The sequence below is a fragment of the Thermobia domestica genome, chromosome 10, assembly GCF_964235325.1.
Source record: "Thermobia domestica chromosome 10, izTheDome1.hap1.1, whole genome shotgun sequence".
Classification (NCBI taxonomy): Eukaryota; Metazoa; Arthropoda; class Insecta; order Zygentoma; family Lepismatidae; genus Thermobia; species Thermobia domestica.
The window spans coordinates 11,624,250-11,648,013 of record NC_137463.1 but is presented as its reverse complement, the minus strand read 5'-3'; the positions used below and the strand labels follow the sequence as shown (position 1 = coordinate 11,648,013).

Genomic DNA, 23,764 nt, shown 5'->3' with positions numbered 1-23,764 from the left:
GCTAGGCTAAAGGAGACGGTGATGAGAAATGAAGGAAATGATGGAATGAAGAAATGAAAGGAAACGGGAGAACCCCGAGAAAACACACGTACACAGTGTTTGTCCAATAAAAGTTCACTTGGTGCAAGCTGGGATCGAACCAGGATCCCCATCCACCAGAAGTGTGAACACACTGTCACTGAGCCACTGTGGCCCCTAGGAAACATCTTGTTGACTACTGTCGGTCACGTCAAATATGAAATGGAATCAAATTGTACGTTCTTTTATTCAGGCAGTGAAAGCTGTAAACTCATGTAAATGTTTTTGTTATTGTTCCAATACTGCAGTGTTCCCAACCTTCTTTAGACTGAGGACATATTTTAATTTTCTTGACCGCCCACCTCCTTGATTTCTTTTATTAATAGTATAAATTATAGTAGTGTGAGTCTGGAAGTTACTATAATGCACTGACTCTATTTTTCACTGGCATTGTTGTTGCAGGTGGGGGCGTTGATTGGTATAGGCCATCTCAAAATTGATTCTAGCTAATTAAATATTTCGTGATTTTTATCTTCCGCGACACATCCTATGGAACTGCATAACATACCAGTGCCGCGACACATCGGTTGGGAACCACTTTATTATATTATTATTATTATTATTATTATTATTATTATTATTATTTATTTGTTTATTTAAGGATTTGAATTTCACAGTCTTCCCTCTGAACAAAAGAACACATAATTTAAGTCCATTTCACAACATGCTGCACTACCGTTTAATGTATGACTAGTAACAATCCCGAGAAAATGTTTGTTGTACTGCTCTGTTCCTGTGAACCTGTTCCTTTTTATTTCGTTGATGCTTTTATAATAATTTTTCCTATTTTTATCCATTATGAAGAAGGTTCGAATGAAGAGGCGAAAACATTATGAAAAGTGTTTTCATGAATCAGAATTTAAAGTAGAATAAAATTTTCTATTTTTGGGGATGATGGTTCTTATTTTATCACATCAACTCCTAATGCATTGTTTCTCTGTCTTTCTTGTTGCACACGAATTATTTATTCTACAAACTTTCCCACTTGCCCTTACGACGCTATAACGTCACGTACATACAAGATAGGCAGATTGCATAGCAAGGTTTCTAGCCTAATTCTCATAAAGCAAACCAACCAAGGACCCACCATAAAAATCCTGCCCCAAGTCCTAGGACATGCATCTTGCCACCCAAATTGTAATTATTTTTGCACACCTACCTTATGAAAACATATTTCACTATGTTGAAATCCCAAAAGCATTTGTACTATTACAGGTAGAACCGATGGTCGCATCATAGGTAATTGAAGTACTCCAAATAGCTAGAGAAACAAAACATATAAATCAGCAACAAACAATAGGTTTCAATTCCAGAATTTAATTTTGTTTTTCTTTTAAAACGTACAGGGTGGACATAAAATCTCTCTCTGATAACAAACATTAATAAGAAGGAAACGAAGAATGATAGAAGCATGCGGCTTGTGGCAAATAATAGGAAAACCCAAAAAGTTTATTTATTTATTTATTTTTTTTTTTTTTTTTTAAACTGATTTAGAGAATTTCCACATGTGCTCCATTAGTTGCCCTCAAGACATCCATGTAATATTCAATTTCCATCTATGTATTACTCAACATTTCAGGAGTCACTGTGTCTATTGTGTCCCTTGTCCTGTTTTTGAGCGTTGCAATATCACGGACAGGTGTTGCGTAAAAACTGTCTTTCCCATCCCCATCTCTCTCCATCAATCGGTCAGGAAAAGTTTCATCGAGAAATGAATGAACATCAGTACTCCAGTGTGGAGGAGCCCCGTCCAATTGAAGGATTACACTTAATTGGTGTTCCTCTAATTGGTAAACTATGTAGCACGTTAAGGTGTCTAACAAAATGTCTCCAGTAATGGTTGGTTCATGCAAAGAGTTGGTTCGTTGGACTAACACTCAGTCTACCACTTCTATTACGATCTAAAACACTTCCTGTTGCAATAAACTTGCTATACCATTCCTTTATGCCCTTAACATCTGGTGACTGCTGTCCATACTCTCTCCTGAATGTTCGTTGAACTGTGATGGGAGATTTTGTTTCATGATATCACAACATACACTTCGCTTTTTGCTGTGCTGACGCCATTTTTAAACAAATGATTGTCGCGCTGCGGTCAGCTGGAGTAGATGGCAGCACAGGCTGTGGCAAAATCTTGAAGTATCATACAAGCATGTTTTCAGACCGCATGCTCCTATCATTCTTTGTTTTCTTGTTATTAATGTGTTTGGAATCAGGGAGAGACTTTATGTTCACCCTGTATAGATAATATTTCAATATGTCAACTATATGTTTTGCTGTGCCACTTTGTGACAGAGTAATTAACACGTATATTTCAAGTGAGTATGAATCCGGGTTCGATTCCCAGCGCGGGTATTTACCTCGGGTAAAAACTCCAAACAGCGTTTCGGATACCACTTTAAATAGCAGACCCGGTCTGATATAGCCTCGGTGCTGAAAGGAGATATTAAAGTCAAATCAATCTGATTCAATGCAATCTACATTTTACTGCGACAGAAAATAACTGTGCACCTGAGCCTTTGGAACACTATAGGTAAAATCGTGAAATGAAGTCTTTGAGTTTAGCGTTCGACGATTATGCTCTTTTAGTATAAGGGAGACGATGATTAAAGCAAGTGAATAATCATGGAAAAATTGGTGGAATGAGAAAGAGGGAGGAAACAAGAGTACACCAAGAAAACCCACGGACACGATGTTGTCCACCATAAACTTAAATGGCCGGGGATCGATCCAGGGATTCTACATACAAGAGATAAGCACTCTACCACTGAACCACCATGCCGAAATTTTAGCCGTTTCTGTTCTTCCCTATATCTCCGTAACCATTAGAGCTAGAGCATCAAACTTGTTTTCATTTTGTTTGTCTAATTGTATTCTACAATTTAATTCTTGTAATAATTGTATTCTACAATAAGATTTTTGAGTTAAATATAATGGTTTTCTTGTTATTTTCATTTTTACTCAGTATTGGTTGTGCGTGACGTCAGTTTTTTTTTTACACAGATTCCTTACAAGATCCAATTCGGAAAAATGTTTCCTCTAAAAGTTTTTCGTCATTTTATGCTGTTTCGAAAAATGTATACTTATATTAGTGTAGGACTAATAGTGACTGAATTATAAGCGATTTTATTCTGTCGTGTGAGAAACTAATAACGGCGTGGCTCAAGAATTACCTTCCCACAAACGGTAGATACAGTATTAGCAACTGATGATGTTTAATATATATAAAATCTTGTCTGCCTGCAAGTACATAATCCTGCTGATTAAGTCTGTGTATAATCTAATCAAAAATATCCATTTTTATTATCAATTGAGGAGCTTTTCGGAAAATAACCCTTGTCAAAACACAAAATCTCTCTGAAGAATGAAAAGAGTGCTTTCTCTAGTACACACTTTGAGAAACTTTGCAAATCTGTTTCTTTATGCGTATTTTTGATACCTATGCACAAATTGAAGCTTTCTATTATTCATTTTTCTAAAAAAAAATCTTGTTTTGACAAGGCTGTTTTTGCTACAAGTCCTTCGATTTATGTACTACAACAGTATTGAATGAAATAGAGCATGAGCCAGATTTCAAAATTACCTTCAAGAGAGAATCATGAACAATTCGCCATTCACGTTTTTTATATATTACCACCTTTCCCTCTTAATACATACTACAACGGTAAGAAAAAAAAAAGCATTAGGATATGCCTAACACATTTTATAAATGATCAGTTTTTCACAAAGCTTCTTAAAGTTAATGCGAAAATCTGTGATGAAGCTAGGTTCCTTGTTTGAAATGCAAATGTAAGAATCACAGTTTCTTGTGCACTCCAACGTGTCCGAGCGAGTATAAAAATTCAATATCAGTTAATGAAAAAGTGAAAAAAAAAAACACACACACAAAAAAAGTGTTAAGATACATATATACCAAAACACACAAAGAAAGTAAAAATTAATATACATGTAATACTCAGTCTGCTGTGTTATGAAACGTAAAATTTGCAGCTCTAAAGATGTGTACAAAACTGAAATACTTAAACATATGGGAATACCTGATTTCCCTCTTATTTATATACATGTGCAAAGATTACTTGACTAAATAACTAGCTTTTAATATAGCTACGTATATTTATTCTAAAAGTACTTACCCTAAAAGCACCCAAAATTAACTAATTGTAAACATTTCGGCAAAATGTTATTGCCTTATGGGTTATAACAATTAAGTTGTTCTCTCTTTGCTCCTTTGGGTGCTTTTCAGGTAAATACTTTTTAGTAAATATAAACATGCATACTATTAAGTAATCTATAGTTACACATACCTTCTCAACAACAGTCAAAGCCACTTTCTTCAAAATATTAGATTTCTTCTCTCTTATTATTGCTCTCATAAAAGATATAATCCATTTTGAGAGCGAGGACTTCGAAGAAGCTGGTGTAACAATCAGGAAGTTGCAAAGTTTGATGAGAGCACAAGTCAAACTCGAGTCCGACACAGACTCATCTGCAACTATACCATTAACTGCCAGCTCTATTAACTGTGGATTCACAAGATCCAGAACATACGTCAACGCTGGAGAGGGCTCGTTCCCCGGATCTAAAATATATAGTATGATCACATTACATAATGCTCAAGCAAAGGAAAAACATCATTAAAATGAAATAGCTCAATCAGAAAAAAAGAGCCTTTTACGAAATAATTGTTATAACTTAAAAATAAGTATTTATAACACTTAATGTGTAATATTTGTCTATTTATTTATTATTCTTTTCAATGAAGAATTTAAAATAAGGGCACCAACAAAAAGACAAAGGAGTGGATTTCATTTTCAACTAAACTGGCTCTTTAAGTGGATCCTAGAAATAATGTTCCTTCATTTTTACGAGAAGTCGTCAAAAAGTAAAGGGACTTTTGAGAAAAGGTACACACATGTCCAAAATTATTGTCGTATGTCTACAAATATGTTGTTGTAGGACTATAATTTGATAACGAATTCGCCCGGTATTTCTTATAATGTTAGTATGTGTATAATCGGCAAAGACATGTATGTGGCAAATTTCATGTCAAAAGAGCAGTAAATAAGAACAATAAAACGAAAATAAAACTTTCTTGTCCATTTAGCAACATTTTGTTTTACTCATTCTAATTTTCGTATTTATAATTTTTTTCCTATGAAATTTACCATAGATATACATTTCCCAATTATAAACTTAGTAACAGCATTATAAGTACCCTGCAAAATCATTATGAAATTATATTCTTACAAGAAGACAGTTACTGATATGCGACAATCATTTTGGACATGAGTGTACATTTATTCTAATGATAGAAAACTGAAACATACATTATTTTTCTACATAATCTTCCTGCACTTCAACGCACTTTCCACAACGTTTCACAAGTGTTTTGATTCCGTCGAAAAAAGAAAAAAAGAAAAAAAAAAGGTTTTCGGTTGCAAATCTTCCCCTGAGCGCTTCCTTCAATGGTCCAAACATATGAAAATCGCTTGGAGCCAGGCGAATTGCTTGGCAATTTCGTCCACTGTGATTCATCTGTTTTCCATCACCATACCCTCAACGACTTTCAAATTGTTCTCAGTCGTTAGCGTCGATGGCCTGCCCGATCTTTCCTCTTCATATAAAGAATTTCTTCCCTGTTTCAAACGCGATATCCACTCGTAGGTCTTGTTTCATGATAAATAGCTGTCACCATACTGCGTTTGCATTCGACGAATAATTTCCTCCTGGGTGCAGACCGACAATGGAGCTGCCATGCTTAACGGTCTGCTACACTCCAACGACTAATGCGGAATAACAGTGACACGTTGCATAGGAGTGTTGCAGACGACACTAATTCAGCGCTGGATACTAGCAAACCCTAGTGCGTCCCTTTACTTTCTGACTTCCCCTCGTAAAATCTGGCCACGGAAAACAGATAAGTTGCTGCAACTTCTCAGTTTAAGTTTCATTGGCGCATTAAAAGATGAGCGAGCTATTCCTTTTTAACAAATATGGGACAATTATTATTAGTATTACATTTTAACTTCGTTAATAAATTTAAAAAAAAAAGAAAAAAACTATAGATAAGACTTGTTACGTTAGACGAACTTGAAATATAAACAGTTCCTTTTTTTTCTTTTTTTGTAATTTACTTTCTCTTAAATTTATCACCTTTAAAAAAATTACTTTTTCTATAAAAATAGAAATTGAAAAATTCATGTTTTAGTAAGTAGCATACCCAAGGGTGTTAATTCTAACGTAATCGACAGGCGTAAATAGAGTCCACTTAATTTCGATTTCATAACAAACAGATTTTCGCAAAAAGATGATTCCTTAATAACAAAAAACGCAAAAACGAAAGAGCCTTTGATAAAATGGTTGCGAATCCGGTACTGAAATTGATTTTCTGAGAAAATCGGGTCTAGTTCCAGAACCGAAATACATTTGACGAGAAGAAAATTTACTGAGTCCGATGCCGGAACTGAAACAGGTTTTGGGGGGAAAACGCATATTAGTTCCGTTACTGGATCCCACACAAAATTTTCAGGAAAAGCGTTTATTGTGTTCGTTACCGGAACCGGCATGAAATAGAAAGCAAAATCACAGAGAATAGAGAAACAGGTTCGATAGACAAACGGAAAAAGAAAAAAAAAAACTTTTGTTACTGTACGTGGTTCTCTCGAATTATCACTTCCAGTTACTCAACATCTTTTAAGCGTTCTTTATCTTACCTATCCTACAGTGATAATGAAACCGTTTCATAAAATAAATCAATGTTCTTGACTTTGGTTTTCGGTTTTGTGAACACAGCCGATATATAGAGATGTATTTTGGATTATTTTTTTTTAAAAAAAAAACAAGCCGAATTATAACGCTTACTTAAGCTCCGGGACCAAAACTCAGATCATTTTTGGTTTACCAATAACATGTCTGAGCACCCGGGCCGCTCGTACTAAATACGAGAATGTTAGCGACTACGCTACACGAGGCCACGTGTAAAGGAGGATGGGTACCACTTCCTGCGCTTTTCCGAGTTGATCACACTGTAAGAATTAAAGGAATTTAATACTCACTCTTCTACTCCAAGAAAGAAAAAAAAGAATAACCTTCGAATATATTGAATGAGTTCTCTCACGTCTTTGTGCAGGTAATTTGGAAGTGATTAACGGCTCCCACTTTTGTTTCAGGACAGTTTTCTTAACCACTAAACAAGTACGTTACGCTTCACATTTTGAAACTAGGAGATTTCCTAACTATTGGAGCCCAATATTTTAAACAGAAATGAGACATGTATCAGTTCCGGTTTCAACAGAGCAAGGAGAGATGCTAAATCAATCAATCAATCCATCTATCTACTTAAAGAGTTCGACTATGTTTCCTGCAGTAGTCAGTTCCGCTACCAGGGCTCATAGTGATCTGGTCTCTTCTAAATAGTTGAAAAGTGACCAAAAGCCCATGAAAAAGTGACCAAAATCTCATCAACGAGTAACTTTAAACCTTGATGCCAAACTTGAGCATAAATTGAATTTTACAAAAAAGGCCAACTGAATCATATGTGAAATACGTAATGTTTTAATACGTTAAGATTAAACATTATTTTACTTGTTTGTCAGCAAATTAAAAAAAAAGAAAAAATGGATTACTTGTGTTCAGAGGTTCATTATTAATTACACACTTGCACGGTTCTAGAAGAATGATTAAACACAGAAGGGCTCTCAAACCCACCCTGAGAGGAAAAGCAGCCACCAACCACCCATTGTGCTTTAGAAAAAATAAAAGGCTGAAGTGAGAATAAAGCTGACTTCGTTCACATGTGGCAGCACAGTTGTACATGTCTGCAAGTACTGAAGTTTTCAGAAGAATATTTCTTCTTCCATTTATTTTTATATTTTCTTAGAAAACTGCCAATCCAAAACATAAAGCACACGAAAAAATTACCTAACTCCCCCCCCCCCCAAAAAAAGTGACTTGCTATGAGCCATGATCTACTCATACGTCAAAACGACTCTGCATAAGGCCCATCATCTCTATCTCCTCTCTTGCTAGAATCTATCATCCGTCAACAAAACATTCGGACAAGACATATTGCCCAGCAAAATAGTTATCGCTCAACCCTCGTGGAACACGGACTTTGTAATTTGAAAGAAATAAAATCTTCCAGTTTAAGTCTCACGTTAAGCCCTTAAGGCTAAGGGAGACGGATGATTAAGGCAAATGAATGATGACGGAAGAATTGTCGGATGAGAAAGTGGGAGGAAACGGAAGTACCCCGAAAAAACCCACGGACACGATGTTGTCCACTCGGGATCGAACCAGGGACCTCACACACCAAAGATAAGTGCCCTACCACTGAGCCACTATGCCACAAGAATAAATTGAATAAAATGAACGTAATATTCCATGAAGACGAGAATCAAGCAAGTAAACGAGAAAGAAAGAAAGAAAAAAAATCAGTACTTACCTGCATTTGATATTAATGCATAGATACTTTTCAAGCACGTGAAATTTTCCTCGTTACTTAAATTTTCCCATATTACTTTTAAATTGGCGACAATATTCTGCATTTCCTCTCTGAATACAGTTATTTCTTTAAGAACTGTTGGCATTTTGCATATTGCAATACAGTTAATAACAACTGTACAAAACTCTACTTTGTTCTCATATGTTAACAGATATGTGTGTCTTGCACTAACTAATTCCAGCACCTGCCGAAGTACTTTTGTATTATGTCCGTTTTCACGGAGAAAATTTGTAACTAACTCCGACAAGATGTGATATACAGCCGCGAGATCATCTTCCAATGGTCTCTCTTGTATTTTCAAGGAGTGTTCCAAAGTTCCCAACGACCAATTGATGGTAGACACGATTTGTTCTTTGTTGGTGTACGAGTTATTTGTCAATAAATCTTGCAACAATGAAGAAGTGAAGACATCTCTCATAACACTCAAGTTAACCGAACACGCCTTCTTGTACATCTCTTCACCCACGGTGATAGACTCTTTCCTTTGCCCTTTGCCTATCAGCGTTCGGATACTTGTATCTATAACTGTAGCACAAATATCAGGTTGGACACCAGGCGAGGATAGTAATGGTATAATGATTTTGCTCATTTCGTCTGGAAGATCCAGCGCTTTTTCAACTACAGCTTTAATTGACGGGTTCATGGCGATTAAACAATATCACTTCTACAGATACGAAGGAAGTTTCCTGGAATATAGAGAAAAAATAAATCAGTACCAATAAAAAAAAAAAACGCTGGGCACAACATTACATACAATGTACATTACAACATAATATATAGGGTCAGTGAGGGTAATTATAAGACAGATTTCAAAACTTTTCCAAGTTACTCAGTTTGCATGAGTTTTGAAAGGCAGCAGTTCATGGTGCAAATAGAGTAACAATTTGCTGCCAAGAAATTTCCTGCCATCTCATAAGTTGATGAGTAAATGTGAAATTTGTGCTGTCTCACAATTTCTCTCCAAAAGGGTAATTATGAGACACCTGTTGCCTCAGCTTTCTGTATGTGATATTGAGGTAGGAAGGAGTCCAATTGTGAGACAAAGAAGTCTTTGCTACTTTGTGATTTTACATAATGATATACAAATACGGTATTTGGCTGAGTTACACGAAAATAACTAAGAAAGAAAGTGGAAATAGCTACTGATGTTATTCTAACATTTTTGTGAGTTGACTATAATAGGCCTATAGGCTATATTAGATAGTTTCAGGTACAAAACAGGCTTATGAAACAAAGTTGGATCAAGTTTTAGGCTGTTCACTAAAAAACAACTTAGGTTACTTCTATTTCTTTGTTTTAGTATATTGATATGTATTGTAGGCTAGGCTATTTTCAACAAAATAATGTAGGTCTACAACTTTGAAAGTTACTAAGAAACAAGCTATAAACTATAGAACTATACTAATAAACTATAGAACTATCTAAACTACACCATACAGCTTTTTTGAAACTTAACATACTACGGTACAGAGACAGATTCCAGAATGTGTCTCATAATTACCCTCCATATAATCAAAATAAGATACAACAACAAAAATTGCAACTTTGAAACAAAAGCCCAAGGGACAAATTTAACTTAAACCTGCAACTGCTGACCTACTAAGCTTCCACCAACACCCATTGGTTCCACAATAGTGATATTACTGCACGAGTAGATATAAAAGTTAATGATAGAATTTCAAATTTCGGAACATTTTTTAAAATTATTATTATTTTTTTAAATCGGTACGTCTAAACTTTTGTGAACTGAAACTTAAAAATGTAGAGAGAGCATTGTGAAGGGTGTTACTAAATGCCTGTGCTCTAAATATGTATTTATCCTACAGTGGTTGAAGATCAGTGAAGGGTATCTCATAATTACCCTATCTAGTATCTCAATATGAATGGAAGTTCAATAAATTATTCTAAAAGTGCTGTACTGGTGTTTCCAACAGTTTTCAGATATCCATCAAGACATACGATTAAAGGTGGAATCCGAAGCACTGTAAAACATTCAAATTTCAAGGCTCTCACCTGCAATCAAACTTAGGATCTCGTGAAGAAAAGACGCGCATGTTAGTCACTAGACCAGCGGGCAGGATTCAGATACCATTCAGTATGAATACTATTGCTTTAATAAGCTTTATAAAATTATCAACACGATGCAGATTCGACTGCACAGTTTATTCTTGAGCCTTCTTTTTTCGCTCCTGTTGTATCCACTAAATACGAGGGGTGTCCAATAAGTTATCTTCCTAGACAGGAAGGAATGCAGATACTCTCACCTGGTCATCACTGTTTTTCGATGTAGTCCCCATGGAGGTCATATGCACCGTCGCCACTTTGTGGCCAGCGAAAAAATCCCAGAGAAAATACCGTCGTTGTCATGGTTTGCAAACCACTGGGAAACAGCCTATTGGACTTCGTTGTCCGACGAAAAATATTGTCCCCGCAGATGTTTCCACTGCATGGAGTCCTGCTGGCTCTCAAGATCCCAATGGCGGATCCAGGTTTCGTCTCCTATCACCAGTTGGGGTAGTCATTATGCTCCTCCCTTCCTATCTACGTAGATAACTTATTGGACGCCCCTCGTAATTACACTCCAAAATACTGTCTTCGTAGTTTTGTTCTTAGCTAGCTGTAACAGACGCAAGTATGTGGATGTGCCAACAACAAGATCTATTTCCATCCCTTCAGAACCATAATTAAAGAAGCAAAGGAAAAAATACAAGCACACCGAAACATGTATAAAACGGGAGACAAATGTCACAGCATATAGTAGAAGATAAAATAATCTACTCAGTGGAATCACATATACCGTAAAAGATGTTAGTTAAAACAATAAAGGTTAATTTTCTTTTACACATGGTGTCTAGCAAATTTCTCTGAGCAATTTCCCGACTTTTTCCAGACTTTTCCCGACCATTTCCAAATTTTTCCCGACTCATTCTAAAAAAAAAAAAAAAAAAAAAAAAATGTTTTCGTAAAATTAGGAAAGGTTGAATGTAATGAAAAAGTGTACAAGTTCTTACCTGATCATAGAATGTCTCCTTCTTCATATATACAATGAAACAATCTAATCATGCAATTTTTTGATCTCCTCCTCTATGGTAGCAACCTGTTCCGACAACTGATTTACGATTTTCTGTTTCTTTGCTTCAAGTTCCTTTCGTCTCTGTTCTGTTCTTCTTTTTTCAGCGGCCCTGCGATCTTTTTCCGACATCACTTTTCTGCGGTGTTCTTCGGCTTCCTTGAATCTCGCGTATGCGTTTCTCATTGATAGAATCATCTGCTTTGGGATAGGAAGGGCTTGTATGCCACCAGCCTCATTGACAGCATCATACACTACACGCTGCGCCACTAAAGAATCCTCTGACAAATTTTCAACTAATATTTCCCTGTTTACCGAAAAACCCCTTTCTAATGCTGCATTACCGTGGGAAAGAATTAGGCATATCTTTACTATTTTGCACAGATATACATCATTTGGTGGTAACACACTCACCCAGAAGTCATCAAGTCTGTGTTCATTTCTTTTGTACGACTCCATTTTCTTCCGCACATGTGTCTGATCTACTAGAGCATTGTATTCTCTGTCTGCCTTTTCTGCATCAGATGCTGAGACAATATTACTCTGCACTAAAATTTCGAACGTTGCTCTCATTTGTTTAACAGCTTCTTCCTGTGAATGACCAACGGTTAAGGGATTAAGAAACGTCAGCGCTTTTGTAAGGGAATATTTTAGCGGGGACCTCTCCTGCAGCTTGGACACTAAATGTTGATAACATTCACGTACTTGCTTTCGGAAACTCAACATTTCCTTTTCACTAACTTCTGTACATCTCCTCAGTGCTGACCTAGTTGCATACCCAAGGTCAATTTCTTTGATACGAATTAAATTAATATATAAGTTTTCACTTTTCTCCATAACATCAATAGCATTGATACTCTTCTTGTCCATTATTTCTTTTTTAACGAAGCGAGACATCAATACTTTCAATAACTGAGTAAGGCTACCATGTAAAAATGGAGTCATAGGAGTGTCTGACTGATATTCAGTCAGGAAAGGCTCACAGTCCTCAGCAAGAGATTGAAAAAACGCTAATTTTGCATAGAGCAACTTGTCGTTCAAATTTCTAGCTACTATTCTGAAACTGTTACAGTTGGGTTCTTTGTCTGTTCCCTTAACCGTTTCAACATACTTTCTCACATGCGGTAATATTTCTTGGCTTCGCTTGGCTACCTTCGCATTTTCTACCCAACGAATATGGCAAAATGGAAGTGGAAACAATGACGAACCTGTTATTTCAGAATGCTGGGCACGCCTTGCTGGTACCATTTCGTACAAGTTATACAAGGCTCTAAGAAAAGAAATCAAATCCAACACGCAAAAACCTTTACTCTTGAAACGCAAAAACCCACAGACAAAGGATATACAGACCGCAAACTCCGCGGCAAACTGGAAATTTCGGGAACAGTAGCGCCGCTGCACCAACGACGACGGAACTAATCAGTCGATCTCACGCCACCTTCGAGGCTTTGTCTCACTGGGCGCGGGTTAGGATACTAGCACGTGGTGGAAGAGTGGCTGCGAGCACAGACAAAGGATATCCTTTGTCTGTGCACACACTCGCAGCCACAGGAGGAATTTCTATATTTTTATTTAAGACTATTACTCTTTGGCTCCTTTACTTGCATTTGGGGAACAGCTTTTTATGTTGACGTATTTTGCAGAACTTGGGCATTTTCAGTGAACTCGAAAAAAAGGGAAAAAAGAAAAATCTGATTTATACACACACACATATATATATATATATATATATATATATATATATATATATATATATATATATATATATAAGCTGGAAAGGAATGTCAAATCCAGAGGCAGTACAAGAAAAGCTGAACACAAGCTAGCTAATCATTCTGCACTGCGTCTAACACTTGTGATTCAAAGCAGACGAAAACAGTCCCCTGGTTACTATGACAACCCATGACGTCACGTTCACAGACCGATGGCAGCGCCATCTCACCCGGGACGACACATCGTTCCACCCACCCGAGCGCTGATTGGCTCTTTCGCTGTGCAGACGATAAAAACTGATTTCCATTGCACATATTGGAAGTTTGCGGTCTGTATATCCTTTGTCTGTGCAAAAACCTTTCTGCTGTCAGCAAACACTGTTGTCAACCACTCACTCACCACTCTTCTTCCCCCAGCACCACAGCAGGAGACAAACCGCGCGCCTCACATAAATCGCAGAAAATTCACGGTGTACGAGATGCAACGCGTACCACATGACCGCTTCTACGTAGAAAATAGAAAAACGGTTGAGATGGATCGCGGTGTATTTAGGAACACATTTAAAAAAAATAAAATGTAAAAGTATTACATCGCGATGCATTTAGGAACGCGAGGTTTATCGGAGTTGCTCCGACAAGCGTCAGCATCATTTCCAACATGTGGAATTTAATTCCATTTTTCCCGACTTTTTTCGCAAATTCCAGACAAATCCCCGAATTCCCGACCATTTTTTTAATTTAAGACAAATTCCCGACTTTCCCGATTTTCCCGACTGCTAGACACCCTGTTTACAGGACTGCACGGCGAGGATTCGCCCTAGTTAGTACGGATATAACTACAAAAAGAAATAAAATGACCATGAAGAAATGCTGTGGCAAAACAACAACAACGTAAAGCTAATTAAATAGCGATGAAAAATATATATAACTTAAGTAGAACTAATAAGGTATAAAAATACGAAAATAAAATGAAATTTTTGAGTTTAACGTCCAACGTTCATGCACTTTAGGCTAAGAAAAACGATGAGTAAGGTAAGTGAGTGATGATGGAAGAATTAGTGGAATGAGAAAGAGGAGTTCCCCCGAGTAAACCCACGGACGCGATGCTGTCCACCACAAACTTACTTGGTCGCGATTGAACCAGAGACCACACGTACCAAAGGTAAGCACTCTACCACTGAGCCATCGTGCCCTCCAATAAAAATACGAATAAAGATATTCAGACAGAAAACATTAAATCGCACACAAAACCTGGATGTGATGTAAAATGAGTCGAGGAATAACAAGTGGACTATCGCCTAGTAGTAAACGCAGGTAAAATAGAATGCCATAATCATAACGCAATTGAAGACGAACCAAAGCGGGGCAATCGACAAGATAAAAAATTGGCAAGAATGCAAAAAGGAGTAATTCGGAACTGCAACCCCATGGCTATGTCCAATGTGCAGTCGAATTAGAACTATTTCTTCACGATGAGACTAAAGCCAAACTCCCAAGCTAGGTTTAATGATATCGAACTTGTTGTCACGTGCTAGGTCCCAATCCAACTACCATTGTTGCAAAGGCCGAGACTTAAACACCAGATAAAGAACAGCGAAAGGCAGGGACTTCTGAAGCTTAATACCATGAAGAACTGCATATTTAGTTACAGAATCCACCTGCATATTACCAGATATACCTACACGACTGGGGATCCAACAAAAATTGGAGAACACAACTAGCAAGTAGAGAATGACACTTCAAACGAATGTTGAACTAGAAGGTGTTGTGTGTAAACAATTGTACGACTGGTAAAAGCGCTTTTGGAGTGAGGATCAGAACATGCGCATTACAATGGGTCGTAGCGTAATCTACGGCTTGAAAAATAGCGATCAGGTCACCACTAACGATGGACGCAAAGGAAGGAAGGAGGTACCCATAGCGAGTACGACCAAGGACAAAATCACAGCGGTAGGGTTTTAGAACACAGGTATCTTCCATAGAGCTTAGTAGATAGGTTGGTTTCTTTCTGTACCGAAGTTTAATACTGTATTTAAATCACGTATTGACGAGCGAGCGTTAGCGAGTAAAGGCGGGTTAGAGCACACAGGGCACTTGTTTTCTGTCTTTATTACATATCAATGGGAAGAAGGACCTGTGTTCTAGAACCTTGCGAAGCACAGCCAACAGAGCCCTCTTGTTTCGAACCATCCGTACAAAAATATGAAAACCCTGCATAGTGGGTAATATGCAACGAAACTCTTGTTGATCTTAGTGAGTAGCAATGATAGATTTGCGCAAACACGCCAACTGAAATGATATATTACGATAAAATTTTCTATGTCAGGGTGGAACAGTAACAAAACCCAAGGGATACAAGTCCGGCACAGCAATAACCAATTCATCCACAAGGACTAATGCATAAATCCCAAAAGGTGTGGAAACACGAGAACGTGCCGCATATCGATGTCAGCGGTCACCCGCTTCAACCACTGTCTCTCGATTGCCCTATGTCAGCAAGCTGAATCATGGCTCAAAGTAAGAGAATGAACAACTGTAATGAGACAAGACCACTTGCAACTCTGACTGATAAGTACTGACTGAGTAGACCGCCGTTCCACCGACTAAGGGAAGGAATCAAGCTTCATATTGGACCTTCACAAGGCGCACTCCTAGCTTTCCCTTTCCATGCATAACTCCGTCCAACAGAAATGTGTTATCTGAATACTGAAATGGCGGTATTTTAATTGCATTTTGGAAGGAGATCGATGAAAATGCCATGTTACAACCTTACGCATTGTGCGACTTGGAAAAAATGAAATGGAATCTTTGAGTTTTACGTCCCACGCCTATGCCGGCTAGGCTAAAGGAGATGGTAAGGATGAGAAACGAACGAAATGGTGGAATGAAGAAAGCGGAAAAAACGGAAGAACCCCGTGAAAACCCACGCACACGGTTTTTGTCCACCACAAATTCACATGGCGCGGGATGGGATCGAACCAAAGACCTCATGCACCAGAGAAGGTGAACGTTCTACCACTGAGCCACTGCGGCTCCTCTGTGCGACTTGGAATTAGTTTATTACTTTTTCTTTACCTTCTACTACTAACTGCAGCGGATTTCTTTCAGAAATTCAATTTAATCATGAGTGCTTCACTATTCCGATAAGCGTTTGAAATTTTTATTAAATTAGGAGGTATACAAACTAACCAACTTTACCACTAAATATTTTACAGCTAGCAACATATTGCTCTTCAGTTTCCTATTTGAAATACTGTGGAACATGCGGTACAAAGGATAAGTTTGATCTAGTTGATACACTACATAGGAGCATGGCTGTGTAACGCAAAGAAAGAGAAGAGAATTCCAGGTTAGATACCTCGGTGATGATAATTATCTTAACATAACTCTGGTTCTGCCCTTTTCCGTAACTTGCGCCCGAAGCAGAAGTCTCTAAACGACTTATAAATGCACCTTCAACACATTTGACAAATTTCCAGAGCGGAAAGGCCAGCCTGTGCTAGGTAGCCCACAAAAGCAAGAAGAGACATTTACATTAAAATATAGACATAATATTAAAACATTAATATAAAACCTCTCTCAAAATGTTTCAATATTTGGAGATAACAAGGATTCAATACCGTCTGAATTCTCTTTCTCTCTCTTAAATATATTGTATATTGGTGCATGTAGCTATTTTTGACGTTTGAATTTGCTAAGCATAAATAGTGTGCGAAATTGCATAATTACGTGTTTATACAATAACTCCTACTTACACATTACTAAATGATTTTTCTTAACGTCCCATGGTTATTCCCGAATCTACGAAAGACGGTGATGATCTAAGGAACGAAATAGTGTAATGAAGGAAGTGAGACGAAACTGGATGACCAAGAGAAAACTCACGCACATAATATCTGTCCACCATTTTAGTGAAGTCTGTGTTACGGCGTAACGCGTTAACATACATGTTCGAATAATACATTATGAGAAATAAGAAGTGGACAGAAAGTTACATAATATTTCCAATCACTTGTTGGACACGTCACATTTAACCATATACGTATCAAGCCATTATGTGTAACAAGCCTATTAATACAGAGTGTTTCAAAATGAATGTTGGGGTTTGAAGGCTTTGTAGTATTTATTACAGTTATAAATAATATATCAAATAAAGAGCAATTCAAATAGTTTTTTAATCACGCATACGCATTTACTGATTCCTCTGTCTGCCGTTAGAAAGCGCTTGTAGGAAAGATGGCGACTAGTGAGCAGAAAGCTTTTTGTTTTACATTTTGCGAAGACTGAATTTGTACTTAATGTAACGTGCTTTCCGTATTAAGTGATTATAAGATCCAGTAGACTGTATCATAAGTTTGGAAACACCCGACTGTCTGTTCAAGGGGAAGAGTACGGGACAACGAAGAATGATTGAAGAACGTGTTGAATGAGTGAGACAGTCTTTAACGTGTAATCCCAAGAAATCAATCCTGAAGGCTAACTGTGAATTAGCAATTCCGATGATGTCTGTGTTGAGAATTTTAAATAGATTGAGGAATTTAATATAAAGAGGATTGAAGCAGTTTTTGCAACAATTATTCCAAACACACTGATCAAGGTTTGGGAAGAATTCCCCTTTCGACTCGATGTGTGCCGTGTGACGAATGCGGCTCACATTGAACATTTGTAGCAAAAATTGTTTGAGTTGTTCTTTCTTTTGATGTACCGTATTATCTATAATTGTATGTTTACAACAAAGCCTTAACATCCTGATATTCACTCTGAAACACCTTGCACTTTGGTCTATTAGAAACAAGCGAAGGGAAAGTAAACGTAACATAATGGCACGTTCTATTAAATAAACACAAAAGAATTTTTACTCAATAACACTCAATGTCATGACTTTCTCATGTTATATACACTAGAAGAGTGAACATTACAATGTCCGCACCAGCTAGTATCCTTAATCGAATACAAGAACTTACACTCGATTAATTACGACAAAATGAGTCCAAGCTTCCCTAAAATAACCCGACCCTACTCGACTATATATCCTTTTAAAGTGGATCTTATTATTGATGTGCAGATCAAGCCTGGCCATTACTTGAGCAACGGTTCTACCAAATTGTGACACATTTCTTACATTTTTAGGTTAGGTTACAACTTTCGATTTTTTTTTTTAGCAGAGCATGTACTAAATGAGGAGCTCCATTACTACTTGTAGATTGACTTCACGAAGGCTCAATATGAATACAGTTCGGTCACTAAAAAGGCACGAATGCTATCTAACCGAGTCAGGGTAGGAGGGCCCGAACGGTAGCGAGGGATGCGTCTGTAGGAAGCAGGCGTATACACATAAACGAGGATAGTGGAAGAGCACACTAACACATACAATACTTTCACTATCATTCAAAATCCATTTCAATATGCTATGCACCTACTTATATTCACAGTGTCATTCCTTCATGAAAAATAGGTCACATCGCTCTTTACCTATCCATTTTGTATTTGGTAGAACCGTCTGCTCGAGTGAACCCGGAGCGTGTATTGTAAAGTTCACCCCACCATAATATTAAGAAGATATGGTAAGAAATATATTTCATTCGATATTCTTACATATGTAGCGCGAACAGCTACGAGATAACGCACAAAAACGATGGGATTTGGCAATAGACGAAGCGCACTACTTTCGAAGTGTAGCGTTACGCAAGTGAATCACAACATCTCGAATCAAACTAACGTTCCTTACTACTTCAAGTGCAAAAATACATTTTTAAATCCTTATATAAAACATTCCAAACTACTGTCAAAATTAAATAAATATTTTAAATACCTTTTAGTCCTAACTGTGCACAATTCTTTAAAAATAATTTGGCTTTAAATTCAAATGTGACAACGCCAAAATTAATACATATTTATTTAATTCCATATAGCCTATGGATACGAGTTCAATACTTTTGAGAGTAGTGAGTGACTATTTTTAATATATATAAAACATAAATCTTCAAATTGCAGACATCCATACGAAAATTAAATTCAACACAAATAAAAGGATGCAGATTTACTGTACGGCTCCACAGAACTGTGAAATCTACAGAGCAAGTTGATAATAATATTTTAATAGACTAGTGTTTAAATAATCTAAATACGTTGCATTTTTGTCTGTGAGATGCGTTTCTACGTAAAAATACATTAATGAAAATCGAAGCTGTTATGCATGGATTCGCCCATAAAGTAGGCAGTATCTACAGTATACAAAGTGAGGTATTTGAAGTCAATGTGTTAACTGATGTACGAGGATTAAGGAATTCATATAATTGTGAAATTTACGTTAATGATGTATTTCTGTTACTTTGAAACACAAATATGCGAACAATGAAAACACATCGAGATACTACCTGTAACGTCTTTAGTAACATACAAATACACAATTTAACATGTAAGGTAATTTTATGGCACATGCAGTATTTTACGCTATTCTCGTTGGCATTTATTCCCAAGTTGGTCGTCCGCCTAGTTTTTGGCTAAAAGCGTAATAATTGGCCCCTTTCTGTGCCAAAGTTTAATATTTAATTCACATATTATTGCCAAGTGAAGGAGGGTTAGAGCCCCACAGGGCACGTTGTTTTCTGTCTTTACTATAGCTAAATGGACAGCTACAGGTATTCTACAACCTTGCCGCCAGGTTGGTTATGTTACCGTTACACTGAAAAGTATAACTATCTTTACAGTATTTGCTTACCGCATTTTCTACACTTAAGTTTAGACTTATTAAGCCATGACTTTTACTTACTTTTAGTAGATTTTCTTGATTATCTTTAGAAGTGTTTACAAAACAAATGTTTATTGTATTCCCATAATCCTACCATGAAATAACCTTGCGCCAGGTCGATCCCTACGCTTGCTAAATAGTTCCATGTTTAGAACCGTTTATGTAAGAAAATAAACACAACTTTCGCTCTTCTTATCAGGGTGGATTGATTTAAATCAGTCTGATTTAAATCACGATTTTAATCAAGATTTAAATCACTTGATTTTTTTAATAAAAATCGTTGATTTAAATCAAATTCCGAAATGAATTAATTTAAAGTGAAAGTAAGTAAAATCCCGTTTCTCTTCTGTTATTTCGATTATGGAAGATAATAATCATAATACAATGAGACTCAAATGTATGTAAGCACAGTATGAAAACGAGTATAATGTAGGGAACGATCAGGGAAAATCCCGTTTGAACGGGTTACGGGTGAACTCTGCTTTCTTCTCTTTGTAACACAGGGTTTTAAAATTTCTATTCCAACGGGGAAATCACCATGGACATTTAAGATGAAAACTCTTTTGTGTCCACGTCTATTTGTTTGTTTCCAGATAATAGGGGCGTATTTAGAGGGGTCCGATCCCCTCTCCGAAACAAACAAACAAAAAAAAAAAAAATTAGATTTTAAAATTTTGGGCCAAATTTATGTACTAAATACATAGAAGTTCCTCGGGATCGTAATACGACAAATTTTGGATGCGTTAAAATATCGAATAATACTTTTGATAAAGCGGATACTTGACCCCATTGCAGAACATGCCGCGATCTGCGATGTGATCGCAGAAAATTTGCTGCACCTGTGCAGAAAAAATTGTTAGAGGAAATAAAATAGCCAACAGAAAAGTATAAAAACGTGCCTGCTATATATAGATGTCTTAAATGCACGGACAACTCGCATTTGAACTGTTTTTCACGTCACATAAAGCATATTTTTAACAATTACAGGTGTTTCTTCTTCTCGAACTGATCATCTTGATTTTTTTATTTTGGAATTCGTGCAGGGAATTCGTGTTATTATTCAGTTCAAAATCTCTTATCGTCGCGAATTGTGTCGAGGAATTTGAAGCTTTAAAATATATAAAACGATAATTATGCCTGTTGTGCTGTATGGTTGTGAAACATGGTCGCTTACGCTGAGGGAAGAACGCAGACTGAAAGTAATTGAGAATAAAATCCTGAAACGAATATTCGGAACCACAAGGAACGGAAATGAGGAATGGGGAAAACTTCATGATGAGGAACTGCATAATTTATACCATTCACCAAATATTGTTAGGGTCATCAAATCTTGGAGGCTCAGGTGGGCAGGACATGTAGCGAGAATGGAAGAAAGTAGGAACGCTTTCAGTTTTAACTGGAAGTCCAATCGGAAAACGACCATTAGGAAGGCCTAAGCGCAGATGTGAGGACAATATTAAGTTGCATCTCGCAGAAATAGGAATACAAAGTACAAACTGGATCCAGTTGACTAAGGATAGAAGTTAGTGGTGAGCTCTTGTGAACATGGCATTGAACCTCCGGGTTCCATAGGTCATAGAGTGAGTTAGTTAATTTTAGGCGAAATTTACGTATTTTATATGTATTTCGTGCGGCTAGCTAGTCCCAATTGTTTAAAAATATGCCCCTGTCAAATATCAGTAACTTTCGTGAAAAGAAAAGTGTCATGTTGATATACATTGCTGTACTTTTTCCTTAATGCTTAAGAAAGTTTGGTATTAAAATAGGTTAACGATTGGGAATTAATTCAAAATTAAAACCCAATACTTTCACTTAAATGACATAATTAACATTTAATACTTCATAATTAACATTTAATACTAATTCCTAATCTTTTTTCTTCAGTTCGCGACTTGTATTATACGAAGAAAAAGATTTGATTTAAATCAAAAAAATCGATTTAAATAAAAAAAATCAAAATGATTTTTTTGAAAAAAATCATGATTTTTTTCCACCCTGCTTCTTATACATTATCAAGCTCACAAAAGAGCAAACTATTAATTTCTTCCCGGTAAATTTTTAAAATTTTGCTAGACGACTTTGGACTTAACCCTTCTCGTTCATGTGTATACTCTCCTTCGCTGGCGCGCCTGCTCCCTATGGACGTACCCTCTAGAGTCCCCCTGCTGCGCTTCCGCCCTGAGTCGGTTAGATAGCATTTGTTTCTTATTGTCCACTTAGACCAAGCACACGTTGATTAGTGTCTTTTGCACGATAGTCCTTACCATGTACGTTCACTGAAACCCCCTAAAATGAATCTGTACAGAGGGATGCAAGTCCACACCCCAAAAATGATTGCCCACATAAGTCGATTTAATGGAAAAGAAGTATACATGCCATGAATTTACGTACGGATCCAGAGAAAAAATCTGAACCAATACAAAATACTTTAAGGTGAAATAGTAGTTTCACCTCAAATTTAAAACTTGCTATGATAAACAAGTTGTAACGTGAAAATTAGGAACTGTAACCTTTCTTCTATCCACAGAAAATATATTTAGGTAGTTACATTGGTCAATGTTAAATTATGGTACTCATACACAAAACGAAACCTTAGAATCTCTTTAATTAGGTGCAAGTATCCCTGAAAGAACAAAAATATTAAATATAATTAATCTCCATTCTGTAATTTTTGTTTCTGTCTCTTTAATTAGGTGCAAGTATCCCTAAAAGCATAACATTAGATAAAATTAATCTTCTTTTTCTAATTTCAAGTTTACGTTTAGCTTTCAGATTTAAATTTCATTTCCATTATTTATTTCCAAATACATTAACAGAAGTGAGTAGTTCATTATTTATCAATATGAAATTGACATTTACGATGGTACGACAACAAACATATAATTTAAAAATGAACCAACTACTTACACTTGAATTTGGTTTTAATTCGTGTAAAAATATTTTCACACAAGAAATTTTATCGAATTTACATGGTAAGAATCCACCAATTTAGTAAAAATATTCCACAGAACAATTCCACAAAATGAATCATTCTCCGTTCTTGACCATGATCTATCTGTTTTATTATGTTCCGTTTGAGTTCAGCCAACTGTACAATGGATAGCAATTGGACAGTCCAGTAGATGTTTAAGAATACTTTAAAGTTTCATCACATAAAAATTGTGATAACATTAACAGAAGAAAACATAGTTCTTACATACTTGACACATAAATGACGAATTCTTTGAAAACTTATGTTAATAACTACAAAGAACAATTTTCAGTAACATTATGCAGATGAACTGGGACACTTAACTGATGCACTTGCTGTCCGCAGCATATACTTTCTTGAGGACTATATTAAGGACATCGATGAGAATTTTGTACAGAGTAGAGGACATTCTTACTAGTTATCGTAAAATTTTACGGACAGCAAAGTAAAGCAACACAAAGTCAAAGAAAATAATTATAAATTATATACTGAATATCACAAACTAAAAAGCATCATTTTGAATTGCATCGACGCAAACATATACGAAAAAAGCTCCATATATGGGTAACAAGGAAGCACTACAAATGTACTTTTTTTTTCGGTAAAAATTTTGTAAGTAGCACTGGCGTCTCTGACATGTAAAATTTGGGGGGTAGGGAATCAAATAAAGTGATTTAAA

At 36.5% G+C, this 23,764-nt stretch overlaps 1 protein-coding gene across 2 annotated transcripts in view; it reads right to left on the bottom strand.

The window, feature by feature from the left end:
- LOC145662287 (ubiquitin carboxyl-terminal hydrolase 35-like) overlaps nt 1-23,327 on the bottom strand; it is a 75,312-nt gene extending 51,985 nt beyond the window's left edge. Inside the window, exons 1-4 of one of the 2 annotated variants that reach the window (XM_081727695.1) lie at nt 23,022-23,326; nt 8,522-9,267; nt 4,383-4,657; nt 1,238-1,339 (exon numbers count right to left, since the gene is read on the bottom strand). In XM_081727695.1, the coding sequence (XP_081583821.1) occupies nt 1,238-1,339; nt 4,383-4,657; nt 8,522-9,224 (1,080 nt within the window). In that variant the 5' untranslated portion in view covers nt 9,225-9,267; nt 23,022-23,326. Of the gene's footprint in view, nt 1-1,237; nt 1,340-4,382; nt 4,658-8,521; nt 9,268-23,021 lie in introns of both variants that reach the window. The other variant, XM_081727696.1, reaches the window with a different exon arrangement.
- Between the last annotated feature and the right edge of the window lie 437 nt (nt 23,328-23,764).